The following is a 27,647-nucleotide window of genomic DNA, read 5'->3' on the forward strand; positions in this document are numbered from 1 at the left end:
GGAAAATGGGTGCATCTTGAGACCATACTGCTAAGTGAAATAAAGCAGGCACACAAGTTTAAAGCTTAAATATCTCATGGTTTCTCTTACATGAGAAACCCAAAATATAAATAAAGAGCAAAATAAAAGGCAATAGAAAGTAGGGAGATAGGTCTTTAGCATATGGGAAGGGAATCAAGAGATGAGGGAGGGGAATGAAATAAAAAAGAAAGGGGAATTGTGATATGTTGTGTACCTGTGCTAAGAGATGAAGGGAGGGAGAAGAAGGAAAGGGGATAAAAAAACAATTAAGATATGTCATGTACATGTTCCAACTTCCCACAGTGAATGTAATCAGTATGTACTGCAAACAGGTACCAATAATAATAATTTAAAAAATCTAATACCACTGCTGATCTGATAGGAGGTGGAGCACAGGCAGTGATGTGAGCAACGGGAAGCAGCTGTAAATACAGATGAAGCTTTGCTGGCTCAAGGCTGCTCACCTAATGCTGTGTGGCCTGGTTCCTAGCAGGCTAAAAACAGACTCTGGTCCATGGTGTGGGGTTGGGAACTCTTGCTATAGACAGTGTGGGCTACAGTTCTGCAGGGAGCAGGAGCCATACCTGGGCAAGCCATCCAAGGTAGCCTCGAAGATACACTGGTAAGTCTGCATGGCCTGTGGGGTAAAGAACACTGTGGCAAAGGCATTTGAGCGACTGGCCACACACATCTTGTTAGGTTCCACTTCAAAGATGTCATTGATGCGGGCAAAGGCCTGGAGAAAGGGAGCAAACCAAAGCAAGTCAGCTGTTTTGCACTGATGTGGGGGCTTGCCACTAAGCTCACCTGTCCTGTCATGAACTTTCTCTCCTCCAGGCTCTGTGGTAGACAAGCTCAATTTCCTGCAGTCTCGGGCCCTGGAAGGAGCAGCTTAGATACCGTGGGACTCATCCCTAAACAAGATCTGGCTGCCTTTGGCTAGACTGTGAACTTTGACCCAAACACATGAGTCAAGCTAATCAGCCTGACATTCTCCCCATCACCCCAGCCATGGTCTGTCAATTAAGATGCCTAAAGATTGCCATTGGTTGTCAACGGGGAGCTGAACTGGGAAGCTGGTTGAACCACACACACAATGAGGAAACCAGACTAGAAAATGAAGCAACAGAAACAATCAGAGTGAGAAAGACATGCAATATCTGAAAGATGAATGGAGCGTCTGCTGATCTTCTGAAGAGTAGATTTTAAGTGCTAGTTCCAATCCCAAGAAGCTATAGCTAATGATATATTCTAACCTGTATCTGTGGTCTCGACTTATTGCTGTAAACCCTGCATTAATTGGGCTGACCTGAGCGGTTTTCTGCTCCTTGCAACTCCAAGGGCCTTGGCTAGAACAATCTCCCACAGTACTTCATTCCCATCTTGTGGCAGTGTTTGGGACTAGGGGGACCCCTGGCATGGCTCAGAAAGGATTTTTCATTTCATGGGAAGCAGGTGGGATACAAGACTTTGCACTGATGCCAGGGCTTGCTGCTCATTCTCCTGCCCTACTGCAAACTCTCTCTCCTCCAGGCTATTCCATCTTGTTCTTTAGCTGAAAGTATTAAGGTTTCTTTTTCTTTTTCCAGTTGATGAGTGTGCAGGCCAGGTGGAGAGTATTTGATGTCTGCAAACCCTATTGAAAAGTCTTTCTTTGCAAATGAGGCTTGCTCACTTCTTATGGCAGAGAACAATGACCGGCCGTTGCAGGGCCTGAGAGAAGTTACAAAAGGATTAGATGGTCTCCCTAACCTTACCTTCTTGTGCTGACAGTCTTCTGAGAATGCACATTTTCTCTGAAGCTCAGGCTGAAACCAACCCTCCCTGGGGACCTCCCTACTCCCATCAGCCATAAACAATGCCTGCTCAGGGACATGATGACCACCTGGGGCCAAATTCCACTTCCAGGCAGAGAACTGAAGTAGGCAGTATCTGCAACACATTTAACTGGAAATTAGGGGGGATAGAAACCCATTGATTAAGTCCTTCCTTCTGTTGTCCTGGATTTTTCTGTCCCAGTGTGAGGAAAGGAACCTAGAGAGAAGGAATTTAGAGTCTAGCAACCCCAGAGATGTGCACTTATTTACTTGAACATAGATGAAGCTTGGCTTTAAGTCTAGCTGTATATTTCCACGCTCTGGGATCTAGGGGAAGAATATCACTCTTCTGAGCCTCAGTTTCCCTAATGATAGAATAGTATAATAATACAAAGTCTGAAAGAGTTGGGAAGGTGAAATGCAGCAGTAACTGTAAGACACTTAGCATAGCTCTGTCTCTTGGGTGGGGTCAGTAACTGTTCACCATTCTCCCTCATCCTTGTAGCCAGGCATCCCTCAAATCTTCCTGACAAGAATATCAAAATTGAGGCAGGTGTGTTTGAAGAAGTGGCTCATGTTAAGCCTGACTTCTCAGCACTTTGTGTAGTTCAGACACTGTAAGTATGTGATGGATGAATGAGTTGCTTCTTTGTATTGACCAGCTTAGCTCAGTTACCCAGAGGAGACACCCTTTGTGACACACACAGCCTGTGGCCCTGTGGCCTCTCAGGACTTTCAGCAGGGCCTGGGAGCCAGATAAATCCTTTAGGCACAGAAGGTCTCAAGTAGGGGCTCCCCAGGGCTCTCTGACCATGCTGGGCGGGGGCCAATTGGAGCCTCTCACCTTGTTGGAGACGGGCTTAACGACAATGTTGACGTCACAGGGAATCTTGCCCACATTGCTGATCTTGAACCGAGCCTTGGCCTGATGGCCCACCAGGATGTTGCAGAAGATGAACTTGTTCTCGTCCTCCACAAACAGCCCCCCATTCTCTGAGCTCTGCAGGATGTGGTGCAGGTTGAGGCTGGTGCAGATGTGGTGCTCCTCAAATACTGAGGCCTTGTTGTCGGTAACAAAGGCTGGCAAGTGGGGGGAAGATGGTGAGGTGATGCTGCTTGCCATATGCCTGGCTCTCTGTTATTCTCAATCTGGAAATGTGGATTCTGACAAGCATAGCAGAGGAAAGACAGGGAAATCCAGACAAGGGTCTGTCCGGGCTGGGACGGATTCAGTCATTTCTTTCTCTTTTGCACTGCCCTTGCAAAAGGTTGCCATATCACCATCAGTCTCTTCCTGCCAATGGCAAGAAGTGGTGAGATCAAGATCCAGGGTGGGTTTAGGAGGAAGGCAGCCCTTGGCCTGCTTTGGTTAGAGGTTCCAAAGAAGTGGAGTTCTCTCTGTGCCTTACCTGAACACTTGCTGAGTTAAAACTTTAGTGTTCTCAGTTACTGAGTATTCTCTGTGCATGAGCTGCCCACAGAGTAACCTAAGCATTTGCAGGATTTGGTGTTTCTGGGTCCTGCACCACATCCTGTGTCACCAGGATTCTCAGATAATAACACTTTTTATCTGAGAATCCAGGACTGGACTCAGGAAGGCTAGGAGTTTGCAGTGGCACATCCCCTTCTATGTGTGCATGCCTATAAGGTTTTAAGGACAAATATGGCTAAGACCTCGAGGAAGTTCTAAGGTCCAAAGGAAGCAGCCAGCCTTATCTGCTGGACATCTTTAGAGGCATTTGGCTGAGAGAGAGAGGTGTTACACAGGCAGGTCTTTCAGGGGGGTCCTCCAGCCTGGGTGGCAGTACCTGGTAGGCAGGCTTCAGCAAGCAAGGTATAAGGAATGCCAGCAGGATGTTCTCTGGGGTCTCGGTCAGAGATATCGATGGCTAAAAACTCCTCACACTTTCCCACTGGGTCAGCCATACAATCCACGGTGATGACTTGCTGTCCTCCGGCAGCGATGGAGCCAGACCCAGGGTACACAGTGAACATGCCATGGGAGAAGCGGGCCTGTAGGACAGGTGGGAGGGATGGAGGCAGAGACTGTCACCTGAGCCAGGGAGAGGAGCCTGGAGCTCCCTCAGCACTCCCTTCTCTGCACATTTCTCCTGAGCCCAGAGTTCAAGGAACTCATGGTGGAGCCCAGAGCTTAAGGAAACAGAGTTTAAGGGGAGGATCTTTCAGAAGAGGGGTGCAGAGTAGAGTGGTGGTTAAGATTATGGATTTCTGATTCAGATACTCTTGGATTAGAATTTCAGCCCTGTGATATATAAAGTGTCTGAACTTGGACAAATGACTTCTCTGGTTCTCTGTTTATATTTAAAGTGGGACAAAAGCTCCCAATCTCAGAGGAGCTGGAGGGTTAAATGAAAGAATATATGTGAAGCGCAGAGCATAGCATCTAGTACAGGATTAGGCTAAGAAAATAGAACGTTAGTAAGAAAGGAGTGACTGGAAGTCTGTCCTTGGAGTACCCAGATCTGCTCCCTTGCACTCGAAGTTTGAAGGATAACTGTGGACTGGTGAGAATGCACTGCCCTGAGATAAGGAGGAATTGTCTTGGCCAGCCCAGGCTTTGCCCTCATCTTTTCCAGAAGATGTTTTGCATTGCTTTAGCTCAGAGGTCCAAGTTTGCTTGGGAGTATAAAACCCAGAGCAGAATGCTTTTGGGGGTCCTCTGGCTGCAGTATGAATTGGGGCACATACAGATGAGACTCCTACTCTGAGGAAGCTTTCTTGAGTCTTGGGGGACCAGGTCCTAGAGTTCTGTTGGTTCTTGCTGCCTAGATGTGAGTGGTAAAGTCATTTTACATGACTTGTGTGAGTGCTCTCTTACTGGACTCTTACTCTGGCAGCTGGGTTTGTGTGGGACTTCCTGATGGGTCTAGGAACCTTAGCAGAAATGGGCGAGGTGGGTGAAATCCTTCCACAGGCATGATACCAGGGCACGCTATTGGTGAGGTGCTGAACTTCCTCCCCTGGGCTTGATAACCAGTCTCCCCTCCCGGAGATGAACAGCTAGCACACACTCCTTTCTCTAAGGATCTTGCTTCCTCTTGCTCTGTTTCAGAATGCTGCCAAGTGGCAGTGTGACGTAGGGTGTCCTTCTCTAGGGCATGTATTGTGCCATCCCTGGAATGTAGCACAGTGGTGGGTAGGGATCTAGTTCTGATGGACTGAATTTCAACCAAATTGTGCTCCTCTTTCTTCAACCACCGGCCTGTGCTCTCACCCCAACTCAATCCCCTTAGGTGTGTTCTCTAGTAATACTGTATCAGGGAACGCTTTATTCTGATAATGCTCAGATACCAACTTTGGATCCTTCAGGATAGCAGGAACTTCCCTAAATTGTCACATGGCTGCTACAGGTGGCTGGACAGGCTAGCACACTACACTCCTTTAGCAGGCACCCTACACACAGGTCTGTGGGGTTGAGGCTCCTGGTGTGGTAAAGGGTGACTGTACAGCCATACATGGAGGCTGCTACTAACCTAACTTGGTCACTGTCCCATGAGTACCTGCTACATGCACTAGTTGTCCTAGGCACTAAGGATTCCTGGATAAGCCATCCAGAGGAGAGCTTCTCTCCAAGGTTCTGTCTGATAAATAAATGATGCTTGATTAAAATATATATGGAGAGTTGGAACAATTTTAAGGCACTGGGGGAGCCAATGAAAGTTTTATAGCAAAAGAAGATATTCAAATTAAAGGTTGTAATGCCTTAAATTAAAATAAAAGTGAGGTTTCAATATAATTACTTAGTATCCTTGCCACAGTAGATTCAAAGCCTGTTATCTTTGGGAGGTGTTTGGTGGTGAGAGCTAATTGGAAGGTGGCCTTACTGGGTGTCTTGAGCAAGGAAGAGCACTCACCTGGCTTGTGATGTTTGTTTCTTTCTGAATTGAGTCTGAGAACTTGGCTGATTTAGTCTTGAGGAAGTTTTCACTTTCCCGGGCTCTTGCATGTCTAAAGTGGCCAGTTCTGATTAAAGAAGAGGATACCCTCAGGTTTTGATAGAGACATTTGATAGGGACATTAGACACCACCTGTTTGTCTGCTTGTAAGGTCTTTTCTGCTAGGCACTGTGGAGGCCCTTCTTTGCCCAAGAAGGTATCACAGTGGCAGAGCTAGCTTAGTAATCACTGACCAAACTCACTGGATAACTGTAAGGAAACTATGCAGTAAATATGACTCATAAAGATGTTGAAAATTACTCTATAAGATATGCTATGGTTTGGTAAGTGTTCCCCAAAGTCCATGTGATAGGGGCTTGGCCACCAGGGTGGCAGTACTGGGGAGTCCTGAAGTCATTGGAGGCATGCCTTCAATGGATTGTGTGACCCCAGCTCCTCTTCTTCCTCTTTCTCTTTCAATCCCCCGCTCTGTCTCTCTTGTAAAAAAATCTAATCTTATGTATATATTTCTCTCTTTTCTTTTCGAGATGGGGTCTTATTATGTTGCTCAGCATGGCCTTGAACTCTTGATCCTCCTGCCTCAGCTTCCTGAGTAGCTAGGGTTACAAGTGTGCACCACTGCACCCAGCTTTCCTTTTTCTCTCTTTTGCTTCCTGGCTGTGAGGGGAGCAGCTTTGCTCTGCCATGGGTACTGGCCCTGAAGTCCTGCCTCTTCACAGGCCCACGGAACAGAGCCAACTGGTCACAGACTGGAACATCCAAAATTTCCAGCCAAGGGCCGGGGGTTTGGCTCAGTGGTTTCTCCACCTGCCTTGCAAGCGCAGGGTCCTGAGTTTGATCCCCAGTACCAAAAAAACCCAAACAAAATTGCGAGCCAAAATAACCCTTTTGTCTTTATAAAAGAAGTAATTTTTTTAAGTTCACTGGAAAGCAGTGCATGGGAAGTTATTTAGTTATATCAAATCTTTTACTTGATTTCATTTAAAAATGAAATGGCAAATAGGTTAAATTTTGTCTTTTTTTCATATTTACAGTCATAATACTTAATATAAGTAATAGCTCAAATATAGGTTTTGTTAATTTCACTTCACTTGAAGCTAGTTTACCCAATAATTGCTTTGCCTCGAGACCCACTTTTTCTAAACTATTTAAATTTATTTGATGTACACCTTAAATTTTTAAGAATTTTATATACTTGAATATTCACTTGCTAATGACCAGAACATCTGAAATCCAACCCCCTCTAATATGTTTTGCATGAAACATATTTTGCAAGCTAAAATGAAAAATAAGCTAAAATAAAAATGTAAGCAAAACATAAGCTACAATAATCACTATAAACACTACTAAATTATTATAAAATAAATTATAAAAAGCTTGAAATTAAATTTGGAAAGTTTTGAAACTATACTACAAAGCTACTGTGATAAAAACAGCATGGTACTGGCAAAGAAACAGACCTGAGGATCAGTGGAATAGATTAGAAGATGCAGAAACAACTCCAGACGTACTCAGCCACCTCATCTTTGACAAAGGAGCAAACCACCCTCATTGGAGGAAAGATAGCCTATTTAATGAATGGGGTTGGAAAAACTGGATCTCAACCTGCCAAGGATTAAAACTAGACCCATATCTATCACCATGCACTAAACTCAGGTCAAAGTGAATTAAAGATCTAAATATTAAGACAGAAACATTAAACTTGCTGGAAGATAAGTTAGAACTCTTGAAGACATTGGCACAGAAAAAGACTTTGTGAACAAAACCTCAGTAGCATGGGAACTAGCAGAAAGAATCAATAACTGGGATCTCGTCTTATTAAAAAGCTTCTGCACTGTAAGAGAAACCACCAACAGAGCTAAGAGACAACCTACAATGTGGGAAAAAATTTTTAGCAGCTGTACCTCAGACAAAGGACTACTATCTAGAATAAAGAACTGAAAAAAATTGGATCCCCCAAATTCAAAGACCTAATTCAAAAATGGGCAACTGAAATGAACAGACATTTCTCAGACAAAGAAGTAAAAGTAGCAAATAAATATATGAAAAAATGTTCAACATCACTGGTCATTCGAGAGATGCAGATGAAAACACTGAGATTCGACCTCACCTTAGAAAGAATGGCAGCTATCAAGAAATCAACCAATAACAAATGCTGGCGGGGGTGTGGGGAGAAAGGAACCCTTCTCCATTGTTGGTGGGAGTGCAGACTGGTGCAACCACTGTGAAAATCTGTATGGAGACCTAAAAGAACTAGGGCTAGAGGTCCCATTTGACTCAGCTATTCCCCTACTGGGAATCTTCCCAAAAGAATTAAAAGAATCATACCACAGCGATATATGTGCACCCATGTTTATAGTGGCACAGTTTGTAATAGTTAAAGCTTGGAAACAGCCCAAGTGCCCATCAACAGGAAACTGGATAACGAAGATGTAGTTTTTTTTTTTTTGTATAATGGAGTACTACTCAGCCATAAAGAATGAGAAACTAGAGTCATTTATAGCTAAATGGATGCATATTGAGGCCATACTCTTAAGTGAAATAAATAGGACACACATGTGTAAATACCGAATAGTTCCTCTAGTGTGAGAAACTGAAAGTGTAAATAAGGATTAAAAGGATTAGTAACTAATAATTGATGCTTTGAAATAGGAAAAGGTCCAAAGGGGTGGGGTGGTGGGAGGGGAAGGGGAAAGGAAAGAAGGGAAAGGAAAAATTATGAGAAGAGAAAAAATAAAGAAATGAAGTCTATATAAATAGGGAAGGGTGGACAGGGTGAAGGGTGCACAGGTAATGGAGAAAAAAATAAAAACCAAGATACATCATGCACAGGTACAAGCACCCAATGATAAATGTAAATGTATTGTGTACCTAAAATGTACCAATAAAAGAATTTAAGGAAAAAAATAAGTTTGGAAAGTTAAAATTAAGTCAGAAGTACCTTGGCAATTGATTAATCCATTTTTTTTTTTTTGGTACCCTGGATCAAACTCTGGACCTTGCGCTTGTGAGGCAGGCACTGGAACCACTGAGCTAAATCCCCTGCCCAGTTAATCCATTCTTAATTTTCCCCTAAAGACTAAGATAATCAAATGGAAACCAAAATAACTCAAAAGGTAAGTTGTTTTTGGTGTATTGAATGAAAACCAGCCTTTGAAGAACACAGAATTTTGCTGTTGGAACAACTATTAAGGTAGCTGTTGTGATAAAATGTCTTCCAGAAGAAAACACAGTAACAGTCCCTGGTAGACTGAAAGCATCACCCCACTTCTCCTCCAGATTTCCAGGGTATCCTTTCCACTCCCCATCTTGAAGAATAACTATAATTTCTTTTGATTTAGCTTACTGTTATAGTAGCCTCTGGACCTCCTACGGAACAGTAGGACAATCACTTACTAGTAAATCTTTTAGCATATCAGAAGCATCAAGATAACAACAGAATCCCATGTGGAAGAATTTACATTTGTCCGACTAGAATGCATCTTATATTTGACAGCAGCTAGAAAATGTATGAAATCTGGAGTCAGAAGATACGAGTTCAGGACCAAGATCTACTGGTGATTTCCTGCAAAATCCTGGATGAGCCATTTCTAAACTTTAGTGGCCTCACTCACAAAAGAGGAGGGGATGGATTTAGGTGAAATATGTGACTCTCTTTGTAAGATACAAAGCACAAATGAGCAGAGAATGGTATGAGTTTAGGGAATACTTGTCTTACAGTTTCTTCTGATGAATGGGGCTGTCCCCTGACAGCCTGTAGAGGGCATACTTGAAGTCAGTAACGCCTTGGTTTTCTATGCTGATGGTAGAGCTCTTGCGAGTGCCGCAGATCAAAGCCCCAAAGTTGATGATGGAGGAGGGGCTGATGGTGAATTTGGAATACACTGCATTCACAGAAAACTTAATTGGGATGCTGGCAATTATCTCACCCCCTTCTGCAAGATTGGGCTCAATAATCTAGAAAAGGAAGATGGATTGGGAAGATGTAAGTCACTGGTAAAGCTACAGTGATTGCCTTCTTCACTCCCAGCTTTCATTGTTGATGTTAGGCTAGGTTCTTTATTTCATTTGCTTTATGCTATATTATTGCATCAACTATAATAGAAGTAAATGCTAACAGAGAGCTTACTGTTACCAGCAGGGCTTGGTCAGGGCTGAATTTGAGCCCTGGATTGGTTGCCTGCCTGCCACCAAGAGTATGAGAAAGCCCATAAAAATGGAAAAATGAGTTTATTCACAATTTGGCCAAATTGGGAGGGCAGCAAATCTGCCTTCTTCCAGGGCACAGCGGTACTCCAATTTGTACAAAGAATAGAACAAAAAGTAGGAAATATGTGTATGTAGATTTTCCCCAGGGGGCTGGAATCCTACTTGGTGTCAAGGCTGAAAGGTAGCAGTTTATGCTACTGAGACAGCATGAGGAAGCTGGAGGGTCAGCTTATCTCTAAAACAAAAACCCTAATTTTTAAAGATCCATTTCAACCTCTTGGCTACCTTACTATGTAGTAACCAAAGGTGAACACAGAGCAACTCTGCCTCTTGTTTTCAGTCATCTGCATTTGGCGATGGAGTACAGTCTCCTTGTCTCTGTGGCTTCTGAAAGATTTGGGGGACATTTCCTCTCATTCTGACTCTGCCCACTTCCCACCTGACCCACCTCTGCCTGCTAGCTGGGGACAAACTCTGGCAGGTCTTATCTGCTTGCCACTCAGGCCTCCCTCTCCTCACCCCTGCAGCATGGATGAAGGCACTGCGGACTCCTCTTTTCAGCAAGAGGCCCACAACCTGCCATCAAGTCAGCCTCTCCCTTGAAGCTCTCTCACCTGGCAGCACAAAATGGGCTGCTGCTCAATCTTCACTTCCTTTTTTGCACGAAAGAACACCTGGACATTCGTGGGCTTTTCTGTTGCTGACAGTGAGCCCCTCTGGGGTAGGACTGAGATCATGGAATTGACATTGGTTGGCAAAATTCCTACAGAGTCCACAGAAAAGCTGAAAGACAAGAATAAAAGGTCAGTTTAACTTACTATCTAGGGAACCTAAGACCCTAGACAGGACAGTGTAGGCTGATAAAGGCCTGCTGTGTCTCTGGTCCTGCTAAGAGTCCTGCTAACTACTCCACTGGGCAGGGTCCAGTGTGCTTTGTACAGTGACTTACAGGACTGGCCAGGCCAGGAATTGATGCTGGGGTAAAGAGAGACATCTTCTATCCTTTGTGGGAGATCTCTGCTCAACAGGGACACCTAATGCTGGAGAAGTACCAACCAAATTTACTCTCTCTGTTTTTCCTTTTCTTCTCTGAGATGGAATGCAGCACACAGAGAGAGCAGAGTACCACAAAGCCAGGGGACGAAGGGAAGATGGTCAGGGCAGAGGCTGTGCCACAGAGGCACAGGATGTGGGGTCCCTAGCCCAATGAGGGTGAAGTGAGAACCCCAGAGGTGAGCTGACTCATGACAATGTGGAGGGGCTGGGGTAGGCATGAGGAACTTAGGTGGCAATGGACGCTGGAGTTGGAGTTGAAGTCTGGCCATCACCAGTGCTCCGGGAGCCCTGATGGCTCCATTGCTGCAGGAGTGGTCCCTGTGCTTCCTTAGGTCCCTGCAGAGTCCTCAGTGACCGCCTGCTCCAGCCAAGGTAGGCTCCACCCCAGGCAATGTAAAAAAGCAGAGCTAAAGCCCCTGTCATGGTCTGACACAAAACACAAACGGGCAAGACTCCATTCTGCACTAATTCCAAGGTGCCAGTGGCTTTCTTCTAGGTTTGCCTGACTTTTATTTAATTCAATTTACAGTGTCACTCACTGGTTCTAATGAATGATGGTATGGAGGTGGGACTTTTCTAGTGTCAATATTCTTTCAGCTGAAGTAAAATGATCATGAACACATCGAATTTATCTCAAGTCTGCAGTGGGAAGTCCCTCTGTCAGCTGTGAATTGTCATAGAGGTTTCCAGGGCCTGAGTACTGGTCTACCAGGAAGGATTGTGTAACCTTCCTGACAACCTCCTCCCTCTCTCCTACCCCAAGCCACCTTTTTCTCTCAGAGGAACCTCCCCTACCTAGGGCTTCATTTTTAGTCTCAAGGAATGAACACAAACTGCAGCTGTATTCTACCAAGTCACTACTTGGGTTCTATAACCCAGTGATTCTTAAAATTAAAAGCAAACAAAACACACTGGAAGACCCTTTCTTCACACAGTAACTTATGTATGTAGAAATCTCTCCTGTGGAACAGATCAGAGCTGGAAGTAGGACAGGACAGCCTGAAGCCAGGCCACCTCCCAGGCCTCATCTCCTCCAGTTTCTCCCTTCATCACAGACTCCTGTGCCTCCAGGTACATTCAGAGGCCTTCCAAGGTCCCTGGTTAAGTTGCAGAGTTGAGAGCAACATAAAAATCTCTGCTCTCAGCCATTGGGATTCCGTTAATTTAAAACCAAGGGAGGCCAAAAGCAGAAGGAGTTCTTAAGATTTTCTTGCTTCATTTAAAAAAAATTCCCAGACTGTTGTGGCCACTCATGGCCAAGAGTGGATGTGGACGGCCACATGCCCGAGGGGTTCAGGTTACCTGAACATGATCTCGTACTTCCCTCGGTTCTTCAGTTGAAGGAGCTGCTTCAGATCCTCCATGACCTTCACAGTCCCAAAGTCTAGGGTTCCTTCAGCTCCTGCAGAGCCCGGGGCCAGGGCCAGGGGTGGGAGTGAGTGGATGTGGGAGCCGGAGCAGGAGAACTTCCCACTGAAGCTCACATGGAAAAACCAAGGCGACAAGGTCAGAGAATTTGTTTTCTGAAAACTTGGGGGCTGGAAGAGCACCTTGTCAATGAACAGACACCGACCTGTCCTAGGGTCAGCCTCTCTCTGCAGCTCACCTTGTCTTACCATAACTAAAGCTTCAAGTATTAAAGAATTTTGTATAAAGTGTACAATTTACAGAGTTGTGATATTACACACAAATGTATGTCATTTTATTTTGCACTTAGCATCAAAACTATTTTCTCAAATTATTAAAACTCCTAAATGTGATCTTAGTGGCTGCATGATATTTCATGATATGGCCATTCCACAACTGACAATATTACTCCTACAATAACACTATTCCTTTATTGATAGGTATTTAGGTTATTTCCAACTTTTCATGATTATAAATAGTGCTGCAATAAAGATCTTTGCCTATAAGACTAATGATATCAAAGCTAAGGTGTAGCTCTAAGTGGTCAAGAGAGAGCTACAATTCAGGTATTAGGACATCCTGTTGGGAAGAATGATATTTCTCCACCAGGGTAACTCATCTTAATCCCTGGAGTTGGAGGCTTATAAAACAATAGGGGAATTAAGGTCGCTAATCAACGGCCCTTAAAATATGGAGATTAACATGGATGGTTCTGGTGGCCAAAGTAGTCACAGGGTCCTTAAAAGCAGAAGACAGCAGCAGTAGGAGACCAGAGAGATGGCTATGTGAGAAGAGTTGGCTCAACAGTTCTGGCTTTGAATAAGCTGAATGGCCAAGTGAGGCCCATTTTGAACTTCTAACTTTGGAACCAGAATCATCCATAATAAATTTGTGTTGATTTAAACCAGAAAATGTGGGGCAATCTGACATGGCAGTGATAGAAAATTAATGCAGGCAGAAGTGATGTGTTTACCATCAAGTACTCAGATGAGGAGCTCTTTTGCTATCTCCAGTTGATGAAATTAGAATTGGTAGTGGTGTTGCTGACATTGCTCTGAATTTGCATTACTATTTACCAAAACCGACCTTCCCTCACAACATCCACCACTATACTACAACACCCTAGCCTTTCTCTATATAGAACTGTACTACACAGGAGACACAATTTCTAAATACTATTCCCAGAAGACTCAACAGACCTTTGGGGAAGGTGATGTCCAGGGCGATGTCATAGGATTCTGCAAAGATCAGGATATTTTCAATCTGCACAACTCCAACAAGATTTTCTGCATCTAAAACCTGTCAGGGTAAGAGAATTATTCAGTCAAAGTGAGACCCACAAGGTACTCAGAGCCTGAAATCTGACACGAAGTGGAGATGGGAGAGGATGCTTTGGAGATGTGTTTAGCTGTAGGTCTCTTATCCTCATTATGCATTTAGTAGGATTCGTGCTCCTCCTGTACTCTCTGGAGATGCTGGTGTAGACAGGGTAGGGATGAGGAGGCGCTACATTTTCACCTGTCGTTTTACTGAATTTAAAGGAGTCATCTGATCATCCCTGCATTCCTGAAGTTTGGACTGAGCAGACACTGCAGCAAGGTGTTTTTGGAACTCTTAAATCAGGTAAACCTGGAGAGCATTTTTCTGATACTTGAAGTGGAAAACATTTGCACGGCATTCTGCTCTTTTCATTTTATTTTTTATTTATTTATTTATTTTTAGAATATCTGAAATTTTTAATCCTTTCTTTACAGGTTACTAGATCACTTTTCATTAAGAAAACTGTAGAAAGCTAGTAACTGCCACAAGTGAAAGCCAGGTGGTGGCACCTGTCAATTTTCCACAGAGTCCTGCTTTGCGGGGTGTCTGAATGCACTGCTCGGGGTCTCTGCTCACACTTGCTGGAATCATTTGTGGCAGATTTTAGTCCACAGGTCGCTTTTCCCCATATTTCTTTGTAAACTCTTCAGCATTCTTACAGAATTTTTTACTGTCCTTAGAGTATTCTTCAGCTAGGTCAGCCCGGAGCGGGTGCTCGGGCTGGGGTCGTTCACCAGTGCTATGAGGGACTGGATTACTTGGTCGGTCTTGGTCGCTGGCTTCCAGTTCTCAGCACTAATTACTGGCAGGCAAACCTGTCTTTTTTCATCTATGTTTGGGTGATAGATCTTTGTTTTAAATGTGATCTTTGGTGGTTTGAATGGGTACTCTGCTGGAAAGTTGATTTCGATTCTAAAGGACCCCTTACATGGAGGGTTGTCTTTCATCAGCCTCCTGCTGGCTGCCATCTTGGATCTCTGCTCTTCTCATTTTAGAAACCTGAATCATTCTGTTCTCTGGGACTCAATCTGTGGGAAAAGTGCTAGATTTTTCATATAAAATAGTGTTTAACATTTCTCTATGGGAAATTTCATATGTGAACATGGTTATCATTACTCCCATGGAGGGGCCCTGGTTGCTCACTGACCCTTAGAGGGATCCCTGTTGGAGATTCCTCCCTCATTGTCCTGAGGAGCTGCTGGTCTGCTGCCAGCTGTCATCTGCACCTGACTGTTGACTCTGGAGACTAATCAGGAGGTCACGAAGGGCCTGATTGTCAAGAAGGGAGGTGCTGGGTAGTGGGAGCCACCAGTTGAAATACTAAATTATGTTTGCCATTACATGTTCTTTGAGTGTCAAGAACCCAAGAATGTGAAATTTGAGGCTCTCATCAAACCCAAGTTTTAATTCAGAATTTCTACCTTTCCTTTTTTGCTACTGAAGATTGAATCCAGGGCCTTTTGCACTGGGCTACAGCCCCAGACTATTTTAATTTTTTTAAGTTTTGAGACAGCATGTTGCTAACTTGCCCAGGCTGGCCTTGAACTGCTCCTCTCACCTCAGGCTCCCAGAGTGCTGGATTTCATGGATGCGCCACCGCACCAGGCTTCTATTTTCTTTCAACACATGCTTTGCTAATTTTTTTTTTTTTTTTTAGGGTACAGGGGGATCAAACTCGGGTCCTTGCGCTTGCGAGGCAGCCGGCAGAACCACTGAGCTAAATCTCCGGCCCAGCTTTGCTAATGTTCCAAAGAGCAAACTGGGCCGACTTGAGTTTTCCATTTTCTCTTTTCCTGTTTACCCTGAATGAATTCGTACAGGACCTGTCTTTTGAAAGTATCAAGTAGCTAGAGAATTATTCTGTTTGCTTTGCTTCTCCAGTAGGGGAGGTAGGATTAGATTTTGTAATTGAGGGCAGTGGGAAGGACAACTTAAGAAGCACACAGATAAATTCACCAGAATACTTTCCGAAGGGATGAGAAAGCAAAATATTTATAGATGTTGAAGGAGATAATCCGAGGAAGAGGAGCAGTAGTTTACTTTGGGTTCATAAATGTCTGAGATCCATCTTGCCTTGTGTGAATCCTAATCAGCTTGTTGTTTGATTGGGACACCAGGGTGGTCACAACGGTTATTAAATAGATGTGTTTCATTTGATAAGCAGTTATTATGCTGACCTCTCTAAGGGGCCCCTTATTGCCTGCCTGCTGCACTTCCTGACCATGGGAACCCCTGGACTCCCCATGATCCAGCAACTGAAGGATGAGGCTGGGATACCCAAGGGACCCCAGGCCCTTATCCCAGTCACATGGCCTTCACAGAGACCAATTCTATAAAGCATGTATGATCTCTAGATTTCACATACATTTGTGGATTGAATGAATCTATCGGCGTATGTTATCAGTTACCTGAAGGGCTGTCATAGGTAGGGGATAAGAGAGATTAAATCTCTTTACTGGCTCCCAATAGGACTAATACATGCAAGTTATGGAGAGAAATTGGAGTTCAGCTTAAGGAAGAATTCATGAACTTATTTAAAGGGAGATCAGCCTGCTATGAAGTGGCCATAGGTTTTCTATCCCTGGAGATATTCAGAGAGAAGCTTGGATGATGCTTTAAATGGTACAGAATCAACTCAAGCGTTAAAAGCCAATGACATTCATTCATTCATTCATTCATCATATTCTACTTGAGCACCTACTATTTCCAGGCCTGTGGTAGACACTGGCGGTATGATGGTGTGTAGTTGGTGGGGTGATAATTCTCTAAAAGGCATGGCTACTTCTTGTCCTGGAACTTGTGATCATGACCTTATTTAAGGAAAAAAAGGGTTTCTGCAGATGTAATTAAAGTCAAAGGTGACAAGATGAGGTCATCCTGAATCATTTGGGTGGGCCTAAAATCCAACGATATCACCTTGGTACCCACAGGGGATAGGTTCCAGGACCCTCATGGTTAACAAAGTCTGTGGATGCTCCAGTCCCTCATATAAAATGGGCAGTATTGTATACAATCTACACAATCTTACTTTAAATTATCTCTAGGTTACTGATCACACTAATACAATGTAAATGCAATGGAAACGGTTGTTCCACTGCATTGCTTAGGGAATGACAAGAACACAAGGTCTACATTTGCTCATTACATACACAATTTTTCCTCAAATATTTTCAATCCACAGCTGGTTGAATCTGTGGATGCAGAGCCCACAGATACAGAGGTTCAGCTGTGTCCTCATAAGAGGCAGAAACTGAAGAAGACGGGAGAAGGCCCGTGATGGTGGAGGCAACAACTAGAGCACCATAGGTGGTGACCCTATGGCACGAGTGTTGTTTTTCTTTTAAGACAAAAGATGTTAATGTATGAGTTGTTTTTTCTAAACTAAAGCCTCAGTATTCAGGTTTAATTGCAGCGTTGGCACTTTGCAATAAATACGTGGGTTTGGGATTGCAGTTTGGGCATTTGTCCCTAAAAGGTTGGCCATCCCTGAACTAGAGTGATGGAACCAGAAGGCAAAGGACTCTACGGGGCCACCAGAAACTGGATGGGTCAAGGAAAGATTCTTCCTTAAAGCCTTCAGAGGGAGTATGACCCTGCCAACACCTTGATCTCTGACTTCTGGTCTTCAGAACTGTGGAAGCCTAAGGTCTATTGTTTTGAGGCACCCAGTTTGTGGTAATTTGTTATAGCAATCTAGGACCCAAACAGAGATGGTGAATAAACCAGCAGAGATCTTGCCCTGAAGGAGTATGAAGAGGGAAAGAAAGAAGCAGAATGATGTGAGAAAGGCTGGTGCTCTGAAGGATGGGAGATGCTAAGTGACTGCACACACCAGGGATTCCCTTAGCAGGATGCTTAGGGAAGCCCAGTTGATGTTCAGCAAAATTTAACGCAGTGCCAACTCCCCACTGAGCACAGGGACAGATTCTCAGCAGGGCTGCAGCAATGTCAGGGCCCAGACAGGAAAGAGCTCAGACAGCATGGTGGGGGCCAATGAGTAAAGGTGAAGGGGGATTAAGATGGAGGTACAAAGTCAGGCAGGGGCTCAGAAGCAGGCGAGCACCCTGGGCATGGTTTTTACTGGTGTGAGAAGCCAGCAGGTGCTTTAAGGAAGGGAGGAGTGGCCTGAGCTGTCATTGCAAAGATCTTTCTGGACACTTGGGATGTAACAATGGAAGTCAGTTAGGAAGCCTCTGCAGAAGTCCAGGTGAGAGAGGGAACAAGTGGCCTAGCAGAGGGTGGTGGCAGCAGTGTAGACAAGGCAGCAGATGGGGAGGAGATATACTGGGAGGCAGAACTGGCATGGCTTATTGGAGGGTGAGGTCAGAAGGGACTCTATCAGGAGGGGGGGATTAAGGATGATTATCTGGGATTTATTGGAAGCAATGGGGGAGGGTGATATTTACTGAGATAGGAATCTGTCAGGTGAGGAGGACTGGGGTGTGACGTCAGGAATCTAATGCTTACCTAGATATCATAACATTGCAGTTGTGTGCAGAGCAAGATTTTACAGCAAGATCAAACAGGGACCAGATGGGGGCATGTGACAGGGACACTGGCTGTGTCTATATGCAGATGAACCCAATGTACACACATTTTGAGAACCAAGTCTACAGATGCCTCACCTCCAGCCGAATAGGCTTCTTGACGTTCGCGGGTTTGGAGGGCTGGAAGTGCACGTGCAGGGTGTACTCTGCCGAGGGAGGGATGATACCCTGCATCATGGACAATGTGAAGTCTTCTCCCAGGTGCTCCAGACTGGTGACCCGCCAGGCCACAGGCAGGGGTGTGACATTGCGGAGGAGAACTACTTTGGATTCTTTTCTGAAGAGACCAAAAGAAATTTTGTCGGTCTTAAAATCAGTTTCTCTTTTGGGTGTGAGAGTGTTAAAAAATTTCTTAACCTTCCTTTCCTGCATGTTTTATTTAAGTCTCTTAGCTTGTGGGGCTGGGCTAATTTGTGTGATTTAAAATTTTTTTATGTACAAGTTAGTCCAAATTATTCCACATTACATGACACAATTTAAAACTTAGAGAAAAGTTGTAAGGATTGCTCTAAATTCTTTATCCAGATCCACCAATTGTTTTCATCTTACCCTCTTTGCTTTGTAGTCACACGAGCACACACTCCCTCTCATATCCATGTTATTTTTTCAGAATCATTTGAAGTTAAATTGGAGATAATAATGTTCCTCTAGCTTTAAACATTTCAGTGCATATATCCTTAGAACAAGAATTCTTATTAAGTCAAGGGGATTTAACATTGATATGAGATTGTTACTTAATCCACAGTTGGTACTCAAATTTTATCTTTATTCTAATGATTTTTTATAACTCCTTATTTTTTCCCAATGAAGGATTCAATCCAGGATTACAGATTGAATTTAACTGCATATCAACTTAGTCTTCTTGGGAAAATTTCTTCTGCCTTTCTCTGTGAATCTTGACTTCGATACTTTGAAGGGCACAGGCCAGTTAGTTTTGATTTGTTTTTTCTGCTCCAAGTATTTATTTTCCTGGGGGTAAGAGAACCACACTCCTACTCAATTAAGAAAACCACTTAATAATTCAGGACCATTTCACATCTAGGACCCTAGAACACCTTTTAGTGAAAAGGTTCCAGCATCTCAGGCTCCTTCCCATTGGTTCTCACAAAGCGCTTCTCTGGGCAGAACTTGCTGGCTCTTTACTTGAACCCTTCTTTTCTGATCATTTTCCCTTCATGCGTTTCAGGAAGCTATCTCAGCTCTTATAGTTACTCAGTATGCTCAATACCCACATTAATTCTCTTGGCAAGAACCTTGCTCTTAACTTCCTTTTTTACCACAATGGTAACAGCATGCTGAGTAACACTGTGGACTCTTCCTGTTTTGCTGTGGTAACATTTGGGTAACATTCCTTTTTGAACAGCACCCATTCTCTTGCTGTCTTCAATGTCACCCTTTCTGAAGATTTGTATTTATGTGGCCAAAGGAACAACCCCATGTTTGCTAAAGGGCCTTGAGAACATATACACTTTCCTCTTTCCCTGTTTGTCATTTTGGTGAATTACTGGGAGATGATGCTTCCAGGTGTGAGGAAGTAAGAGCATTTAATTTGGGTTTGTCTGCTGTGTCTTCATGTTTAGATCTAGTATATGCATTTTTGGTGGGTGCTGCAGTTGCTGGTATGTTCTCAGTGCTTTATATCAAGAGTCCCATGATGTCAGTTTGTCCCAATATTAGTGATGTTAGGTTTGATGATTTGGTTAAGGTAATGTCTACCTGATTTCTCCACTGTGGATTTACTGTTTTTTCCTTTATAATTAATATGTAGTTCGTGAGGAGATACTTTGGGACTATGTAAATATCCTATTCCCAATCAAACTTTCACTTGCTAGTTTTAGCATCTATTGATTAGACCTAAGTCTATCAGTCTTTCTATTTATTAGTTGGTAATCTATAGTTAAGAAGAGCATTCCATTCTGTCTCATGTATTTCCTTATTCATTTACTTATTATATCAGTAAGTTCATGATTTTTATCTTATTCAATAGGTTATGGTACATTACTATCATTATTTATTTTGACTTTCAAACTATCCCTTTTCATGTATTTCTCTGGTTTAATCAAATACTTTTAATGTATTATTTTGATATAAAGATTTTTTTGGTTATAACTGTTGGGGTTGGTGGTTTAAAGAATCTGGTTTATAATACATATCTCTCCTGATGGTATGGAGATGAGCCTTAAAATAGAAAAAGGCAGGTGACTGGGTCTAATTTCCTTGCAAACATGATGTTAGTGGGATCTGATGGTCAATAGACTAGTGATATTTTCTAGGAAAATAACCCTTTTGTGTGGAATGTTAGCAGATGTTCCTGATTTAGGATTGCTTATGTAAATAAGCTTAGACTCTGGATTTATGGAAACGAGCTTCCTGGAAAATTTCATATAAGTGAAGGGACCACATAGTATATAACATTACATACAGAATCTGCCAAAAAAATGTATTCACACTTTAGCAGTTCACCATACTAATAAGGCATTTATTAGACATTTATTAGCTTCTAGACAGAAGCTAATTGCCATCACTTTGAGCACCTCTTGTAATTGTGGATGCCAAAGGTAACTTGTATAAATCTCACAATGTCTTCAATAAATTTAGTATTAAAATATTTATATGAGTTTTTCTTTTAGTGATGTATACATTTTTTTGGTGAACTCTGTGTATTATATTCTCAATTTTATCTGCTGAGTAAAGTTACCCAAAAACCTCACTTAGAGGCTGAGCTACTAATTTGGACCAGAAAGCACATGCCTGATGTGGAAAAGAAGGACCTGGGTGGTCACAAAGTATGGCCCAGACATCTTTCTTCATCTGTGCCTTCTAATCATTTGTATCACTGAAACTGTTAGTAAAGCTTAATATTAGGATCTCTTATTTGTGTGGGTCTTATCCAATCCTTTGTGCTAGCATATTTTTTTATGAGTTGTTCTAGGGATTACTGTCTGTCTGTCTATGTATGTATGTATGTATGTATGTATCTATCTATCTATCTATCTATCTATCTGGCTAGCTATGTAGTTATCTCTATGTATATACAGTGGTACCTCGGTTCACAAATGCTTTTGCTTGCAAACAATTTATTTCACAAACAGAAGCATTTGGCAAAATTTTGTTTTTGTTTGCAAACCCTGAATGGGGTGATGAACACGACTTCAGCCATCTTTTCCGCATAAACATGAACATGGCCATCTTTTCCAGAATTATGGAATAAATTAAGTTCATGAACCAAGGCACCACTGTATCTCCTTAATTTCCTAGTTAGTTAGAATTAGTATTTTATCACAATATAAAATGCAATATATTTGCAATAACATTCACTTCTTTTATTATCCACCATTCATTTATGTGGTACTGTTAATGCACAATTATATCTATATACATGTATTCATCTACATGCCTTGCAAGTCCCATAATGTGGTACTAGTATGTTTATTTATAATAATTGTCTTTTAATTAAATCAAGAAAGTAAAATGAAATATTTTATATTTGGTCACATATTTAAATTTGTAAATACTTTTCATTATTTCCTATAACTCTGAGTTTCTATCTGATGTCCTTTTCCTTTGGCTTAAAGCACTTCCTTTAGAATTTCTTATAATGCAGAAGTACTAGCAATAAATGATTTCAGTTTTATTTAACTGATATTCTCTCTCCAGTTATGAAGGATATTTTTGTTATTCTAGAATCTTGGCTCTATAATATTTTCTTTTAGCACATTGTATTGTCTCCCAGCCTCCATTGCAACCCATAAGAAATAAGTCATAACATATCTCATTTTCCTTTGGTGGCTTTCAAGATTTTGTTCTCTACCTCTAGTTTTAAGTAGGTGTTCTATACTTTGGCTTTCTTTCTTGGAGTTGATATAGTTAACCCCAGGTGACCCATAAAGAAATTGAACCCTGGAAAAGTTAACTGATGGCCTCTGAGTCAGAGATTTAGTGGCAAGACTTGGCATTTATCCAGCTTGAGGTGGGCTAAGCTTCTAAGAATGGTGAGTTTATGCTGTGCCATCAAATATGGGAATGTTTCATCCATTCTTCTAACATTTTTCTGCACCACTGTCTCTCCTTTTCCTCTTGGACTTCAGTTATATATCAGTTATATTTCTTGATGTGGCCCTACCATTTACTGGGGTCTAGTTTTTCTCTATTCTTAAATTGAATAATTGTATTTAATCTATCTTCAAATTCACTGATTCTTTTGCTGTCTCTAAACCATTGATTAGTTCACTCTGTGAAATTTTCAGTTCAGGTATTGTACTTTTCCATTCTAAAATATTTACTTAGTGTTTAAAAAATAGTTTCCATTTCTCTTATAGGATTTTCAGTCTATTCAGTCACATTCATCTTGGCCCAATGTTTCATTATGAATTTGGATATAGTTATAATAGCTGGTTTAATGTCATAGTGTCTGCTAAATTCCAAAATCTTGGTCACCTTTGGGTCGCTTTCTATTCATCACTCAACATCAATTTGCCTAAGATGAATGGCTTTGTGTTATGTAATTAGTTGTTCTTAGTTGTTTACCTGCTTGTTTTCCTTACCAGACTGGAATCTCCTCAGTGGCTGAGATGGTTCCCTCAATACTGTGACAGGTGTGCAGTTAATACCCACAGAATAGGGGTGAATCAAAGCCAAGTATCTTTGATTTTATGCAGAAAAACCTTCTCCTTTCTCTCTTCCATTGTGAAGCAAGTGTCCTATCTTGCTCATTTGTCCTGTCTGCCTTTCTCTCAAAGCTTCGTTCAGTTAGCAGCCAAGCACTCCTGCTAAATGTAAACCTCTATGTTTTAGAAGGGCAACATGCCTTTTAAAAAAGTAGCTTTTCAATGTAAAAGCCTAGAATCACCAACTGAAGTTTCAGATGGGACAATGAACTAGGCTGGTCAGGTTGCCGGAAGAAAACTCTACTCCACGGACTCAGGACTGCCATCATTAAGTTTGTCATTTGGTTTGTGAATATCATATAATAATCATCCTTCTAAAGAGGGAGCCAGTGAGGTAGGCAGCTGCGATTACCTGACAGTAATAAGTTACATTAGCAGAATGTGATTTACTTTTAAAAACTACAAAGGTAAAATTGGTATTATTAATCCCTCATATTCTATGAAGATACTGAGAGGTTAATTAATGACCCAAAATTCATAGAGTGGCAAGACTTGGGCCATATCTCAGTCCACCTGCTTGACAGTCACAGTTGCCTGTAATACAGACTTCTCCATGGAGTCAGAAAAAGCTCTCTGGTTACTTCAGTTATCATTTAGTTCACCAGTTAGTATTTATTAGGGGAGGGGTCTGGTGCCGAAGACTGAGGAATGCAGGGCACATATCATGAAAATTTTATCTTTCGGCAGCATCAGGAATAAACATTCTCTACTTAGGATATTATAACTCCACTGAATGAATAAATAAAGTTTTACATTTGGTCTAGCAGTCTCTGAGCTCTAATTTCTAGAGCAGAGATTCTTAACCTTTTAGGTAATAGACCACTTTGAGGATGTGAAGAAAGCTATTCCTGAGAAAAATAAAAAATACACATTCTTTGGCAGTTGATCTTAGGGGGTTTATTTCACCTCACTGGGAGTCTATTAAAGTCCATGCCCTGAACCCAAGTCAACAACTGGTGAACATAATAGGGTCACTAATCATCAGGGTTTGTACTCAAACAAGGAATTTCCCAAGATGCAGAATTCCAGCACTCTCCATCTGTTGAGAGCAAATCAGAATGAGTTGGAACTAAATGTTCTTTAAATTTCATCTAGTCCTAGCATCATTTAGAACTCTGACCTGTGCAGCAAGAGCCGATCAAAATGTAGTTGCCTGGGTTCCAGCTCTAGTTCTGGGCGGATCCCCTGGCAGCTTAGTTTGAAGATAGCTGGTTCCGGGTTCTCCTTGGTGCAGCAGACAATGCTATCCTCAAAGATGCCAACTGCAGTAGGGTAGGCCCAGACACTTAGCATCTGATGGGAGAATCAACAGAAAGTGCATTTACCCTGATGATGGCAAGGCCTCAGATTTCCCAAGAAAGTCTTGTCCCGGTAGACCTTTCCCAGGCAATTTTACCTGCTTCTCATTGGGCTTCAGAGTCATGTTGACAGGCTCCAGAAAGTAGGTGCTTGCTTTGACATCATTCTGGAAACAGAAGCACACCTCCACCGTCATGGGGGAATTGTTCAGGATTGTCAGTGTCTCCACGTTGCCTGGGAATAAGGATGACTTGTACCTGGAAGTGAATGGGAATGGGGATGTGGTTGTGAGGACTGAAATGGCAATTCAGAGCGATAGTGTGGCTACACCGAGGCAATGGCATGGTGGTTGAGAACAAGACCTGTAGTTGCGCAGGTTTGCCTCTAGGGATACCGCATGGGACTTGGTGAAGTTCTTCAGGGCTCCACCCCTGGTCCTTCCCTAAAAAGAAGCCTGTGCACTCTTGTTAGGCCAACTCATGACCCATGGCTTTTGTTGCCTTGAAGACAGATCTCTCCTTGGAGAATCCAAACTAGGTAGCCTGTTCTCTGCTTTATGTGGCTTCTAGAGATACCTTCCAAGCGTTTCAGACTTGGTATATTTCTAAGAGAACTCTTTTCCCTACCCTTCTGAAACCTGGTCCTTTCTCAGCTCTCCATTTGGAAAAGTGGCATCTGATTCATCTGGGCAATGAACTTGGGACTCAAGGACCCATTCTCCTGGTTTGTAGCCTTGGGCTGAGGCAGTGCCGGTAAAAGCTACGTCCCCATAAAAACTATTCAGGTGACTCATGAACCCAGCTCAGGAGTCTGAAGTCTGCTTTGAATGAACAGAACGCTTACTTGTCTCTTGACTTTCCACAAAGCAGTGGGCCGAAGTAAAACCTCTTCGTGCTCATAACATACTTCTTAAAGATGACCTCATTTACTTTCATGTCCTGCTTCCACTGAGGAAACACCACTCTGAACAGAGAGGAAGAAGAGTTAAAGGGAGGCTGACAGATGGGAAGTTCAAGCCCCCATGTGGTATGTACACGAACTCAGCACTTCCTGTTCAGCAAAGGGCCCGGGTGTCTGAAGACAGAGCGGCTCTTCATTTGAGGACCTTTGTTGAGGCTTTATTCCAACTGCCCCCAAATCTAAGAAGAGATACTATGGTCTGAACTTGAGAAGAAGACTCCCAGAGGTGTCCTCCACAACAAGGGCAGGGCTGGATGCTCTGTTCTAGTGTACCCAGCTAGAAAAATTCCCAAGAATCACTGGGAAATGAGTTGTGGTGGATATTCATTAGTTTCTGAGTTCTCTGGTATAATGAGGTCCTTGGGTAAGAATGGCAAAAAAGTTCCTCTCAGTGGACAAGCTATAAAAGGCCTCTTCCTCCAGGGCTTGCTCAGCTAGGTGCCTTTATGTGGTGCTTGAAATGAACTGCACAGGAGCTCAGAAAAAGGCCAGCCATGGAGATTCACATGTATATTCACGTTAAAGGATAAAGTCCTAGAGTGAATACAAAGCTGACTTAAATCTGCTTAATAATTAAATTAGCAAACTAACTTGCCAGAGGAAGACTTTTTTCCTCCCTTTTTTATACTAACCTTCTGTTATCATGTCATCCCTCCCTGTACCTCTTAGTCAATGTCCAAGACAGTGAAGCCTCATGCAACAGGAATGTCTGGGCTGCTGTCTCAGTTCCATGTTATTGTAATTGCTGTTGTTATTAGAGGCAGGGTCTTGCTATGAAGCCTAGGGTGGTCTTGAATTTGTGATCCTCCTGCATCAGCCTCTTGAGTGCTGGGATTACAGGTGTGTGTCACCACACCAGGCTCCATGGTATTATTAAGAGAGACTTTGTTCAAAGTACCATGGGGGAAAGCCAAAATGTACCTGTTGACCTGTTCTTTTAAAATAAAATACACTTACTTTGGGTCTTGGCAAATATATGGATAAGTGCAGACACCTCGGCAATAAAGCTGGTATTGGCGACGAGTTCCAAGGACCTCAAAGTTAAATGTCTGGTCAAAGTTCCCGACAGCACTAGAAGAGAAGTGCACTCGCAATGTCACTTCTCCATTGGCCGGCACGATCCACCGGAAGTAATTCAGCCTGAAATGACCACGCAGGATTTTAAAGTGAGAGCGCTTCCCTCCAACAAGAGAAGACAGGACACCTGTGTGGGAGAGGTCCCGTCCTGCTGGGCTCGGGCATGGTGGGCATTCTGGTTCCCTCTGTGCACGCTTAACTGGAGGCTTCAGTGTCCCCCCTGGGGTGCCGAGAGGCCTACCTGACAAATTTCTCCTGGGAGGGCTGCCCACCAAAGTTCTTCTGGTCTATGTCTGTCAGGGGAGCAATGGGTCCAGCAGATCCCCCCGAAACGACCTTCTTGCCAAGGGCTGAGCGACGTTTTTCCTTCTGAGTCTCCTGGAGTGGTTCAGGTTTTTCTTTCAGTTTCAATCTGCTTGACTTAGATGAGATAGCCTGTTCCTCCTGGCCCTTCATGAAAAAATGAGCACAGAGTCTTACGTACTCCTCTGACGTCTGCACCAACAAAGACAGAGATGCTCACAGCTCACGTGCAGTCTGGGGTGGTAGAGCTGCAGGCGCTGGATGCGGGGACCCAGCAGGATGCAGCCTCATGTGCTGGTGACAAGACCCGTGTTTCCTTGGCACCCTACTGACTGAAGCCCTAGCGCAGGCTGAAAGTTGGCTGGGAGTATGTCGGACTGAGTCTCAGCTCCTGGCAGTATCCTAGCACACAGTCCACATTAAAATGTTTCTATTTGTCCCAGGGATGTCTTTCTAGAACCATTTCTTGTCATTACACTATAGTATCTTTTTGGATAGTGCTGATACTGAAGCTCAAATCCAGGGTTTAGTGTCTTAACCTAGATCTTCTCACCCCCCTTAATCATGTTGATTTTCTTTTGAGAAACCAGATCCACGTTCTTACAGAATTTCCCACGGTCTGAATTGTACTGACTCTTCCCATAGTGCCAGTTAACTTATTCATCTCCTCCCTGAATTTCCTATAAATTGAGAATAAGACTTAAAGTTGATTTGATTCATAAGTGATGCCACGTACTTCATACTGCAACACAAGGGACAAATGATGTCGGGTTGAGCCCTGGTTACATCTGCAAAGCATGTTCAGGCTAGAGAGGTGCCTGCCAGGTCTGTCCATTGTAAAGTACGCTCTTCCCTTTGGAGTTTGCCAGTCACCCAGGGGACGATGCTCTGGCTGGTGTGAGTGTCTTGTTCTCTAACAGCTTTCACCTTTTTTTTGAGACAAGGTCTCACTATGTAGTTCAGGCTGCCTTGAACTCACTATGTAGCCCAGGCTGGCCTTGAAGTCACAGTGATCCTCCTGCCTCAGCCTCCTGAGTGCTGGGATTA

At 43.0% G+C, this 27,647-nt stretch overlaps 1 protein-coding gene and 1 pseudogene across 8 annotated transcripts in view; both read right to left on the reverse strand.

Annotated features, from left to right (window-relative positions):
- Hydin (HYDIN axonemal central pair apparatus protein) overlaps positions 1–27,647 on the reverse strand; it is a 410,895-nt gene that overhangs the window by 54,675 nt on the left and 328,573 nt on the right. For all 8 annotated transcript variants that reach the window (XR_015448741.1, XR_015448747.1, XM_087204682.1 and 5 more), the window contains 14 exons: positions 26,539–26,747; positions 26,178–26,360; positions 25,104–25,223; positions 24,358–24,517; positions 24,082–24,254; positions 18,373–18,571; positions 13,627–13,726; positions 12,323–12,422; positions 10,579–10,747; positions 9,474–9,712; positions 5,714–5,822; positions 3,647–3,851; positions 2,683–2,918; positions 606–757 (listed from right to left, as the gene is read on the reverse strand). Coding sequence is in view for 6 of the 8 variants with exons in the window: in XM_087204682.1 (XP_087060808.1) it covers positions 606–757; positions 2,683–2,918; positions 3,647–3,851; positions 5,714–5,822; positions 9,474–9,712; positions 10,579–10,747; positions 12,323–12,422; positions 13,627–13,726; positions 18,373–18,571; positions 24,082–24,254; positions 24,358–24,517; positions 25,104–25,223; positions 26,178–26,360; positions 26,539–26,747 (2,354 nt within the window). In the remaining 2 variants the exon portion in view is untranslated. The remainder of the gene's footprint in view (positions 1–605; positions 758–2,682; positions 2,919–3,646; positions 3,852–5,713; positions 5,823–9,473; positions 9,713–10,578; positions 10,748–12,322; positions 12,423–13,626; positions 13,727–18,372; positions 18,572–24,081; positions 24,255–24,357; positions 24,518–25,103; positions 25,224–26,177; positions 26,361–26,538; positions 26,748–27,647) is intronic.
- LOC101726474 (ubiquitin-conjugating enzyme E2 L3 pseudogene) lies at positions 14,223–14,730 on the reverse strand (annotated as a pseudogene).

The sequence above is a fragment of the Heterocephalus glaber genome, unplaced genomic scaffold (assembly GCF_053883595.1).
Source record: "Heterocephalus glaber isolate CG9 unplaced genomic scaffold, H.glaber_assembly_v1.0 deba00000071, whole genome shotgun sequence".
Lineage (NCBI taxonomy): Eukaryota > Metazoa > Chordata > Mammalia > Rodentia > Bathyergidae > Heterocephalus > Heterocephalus glaber.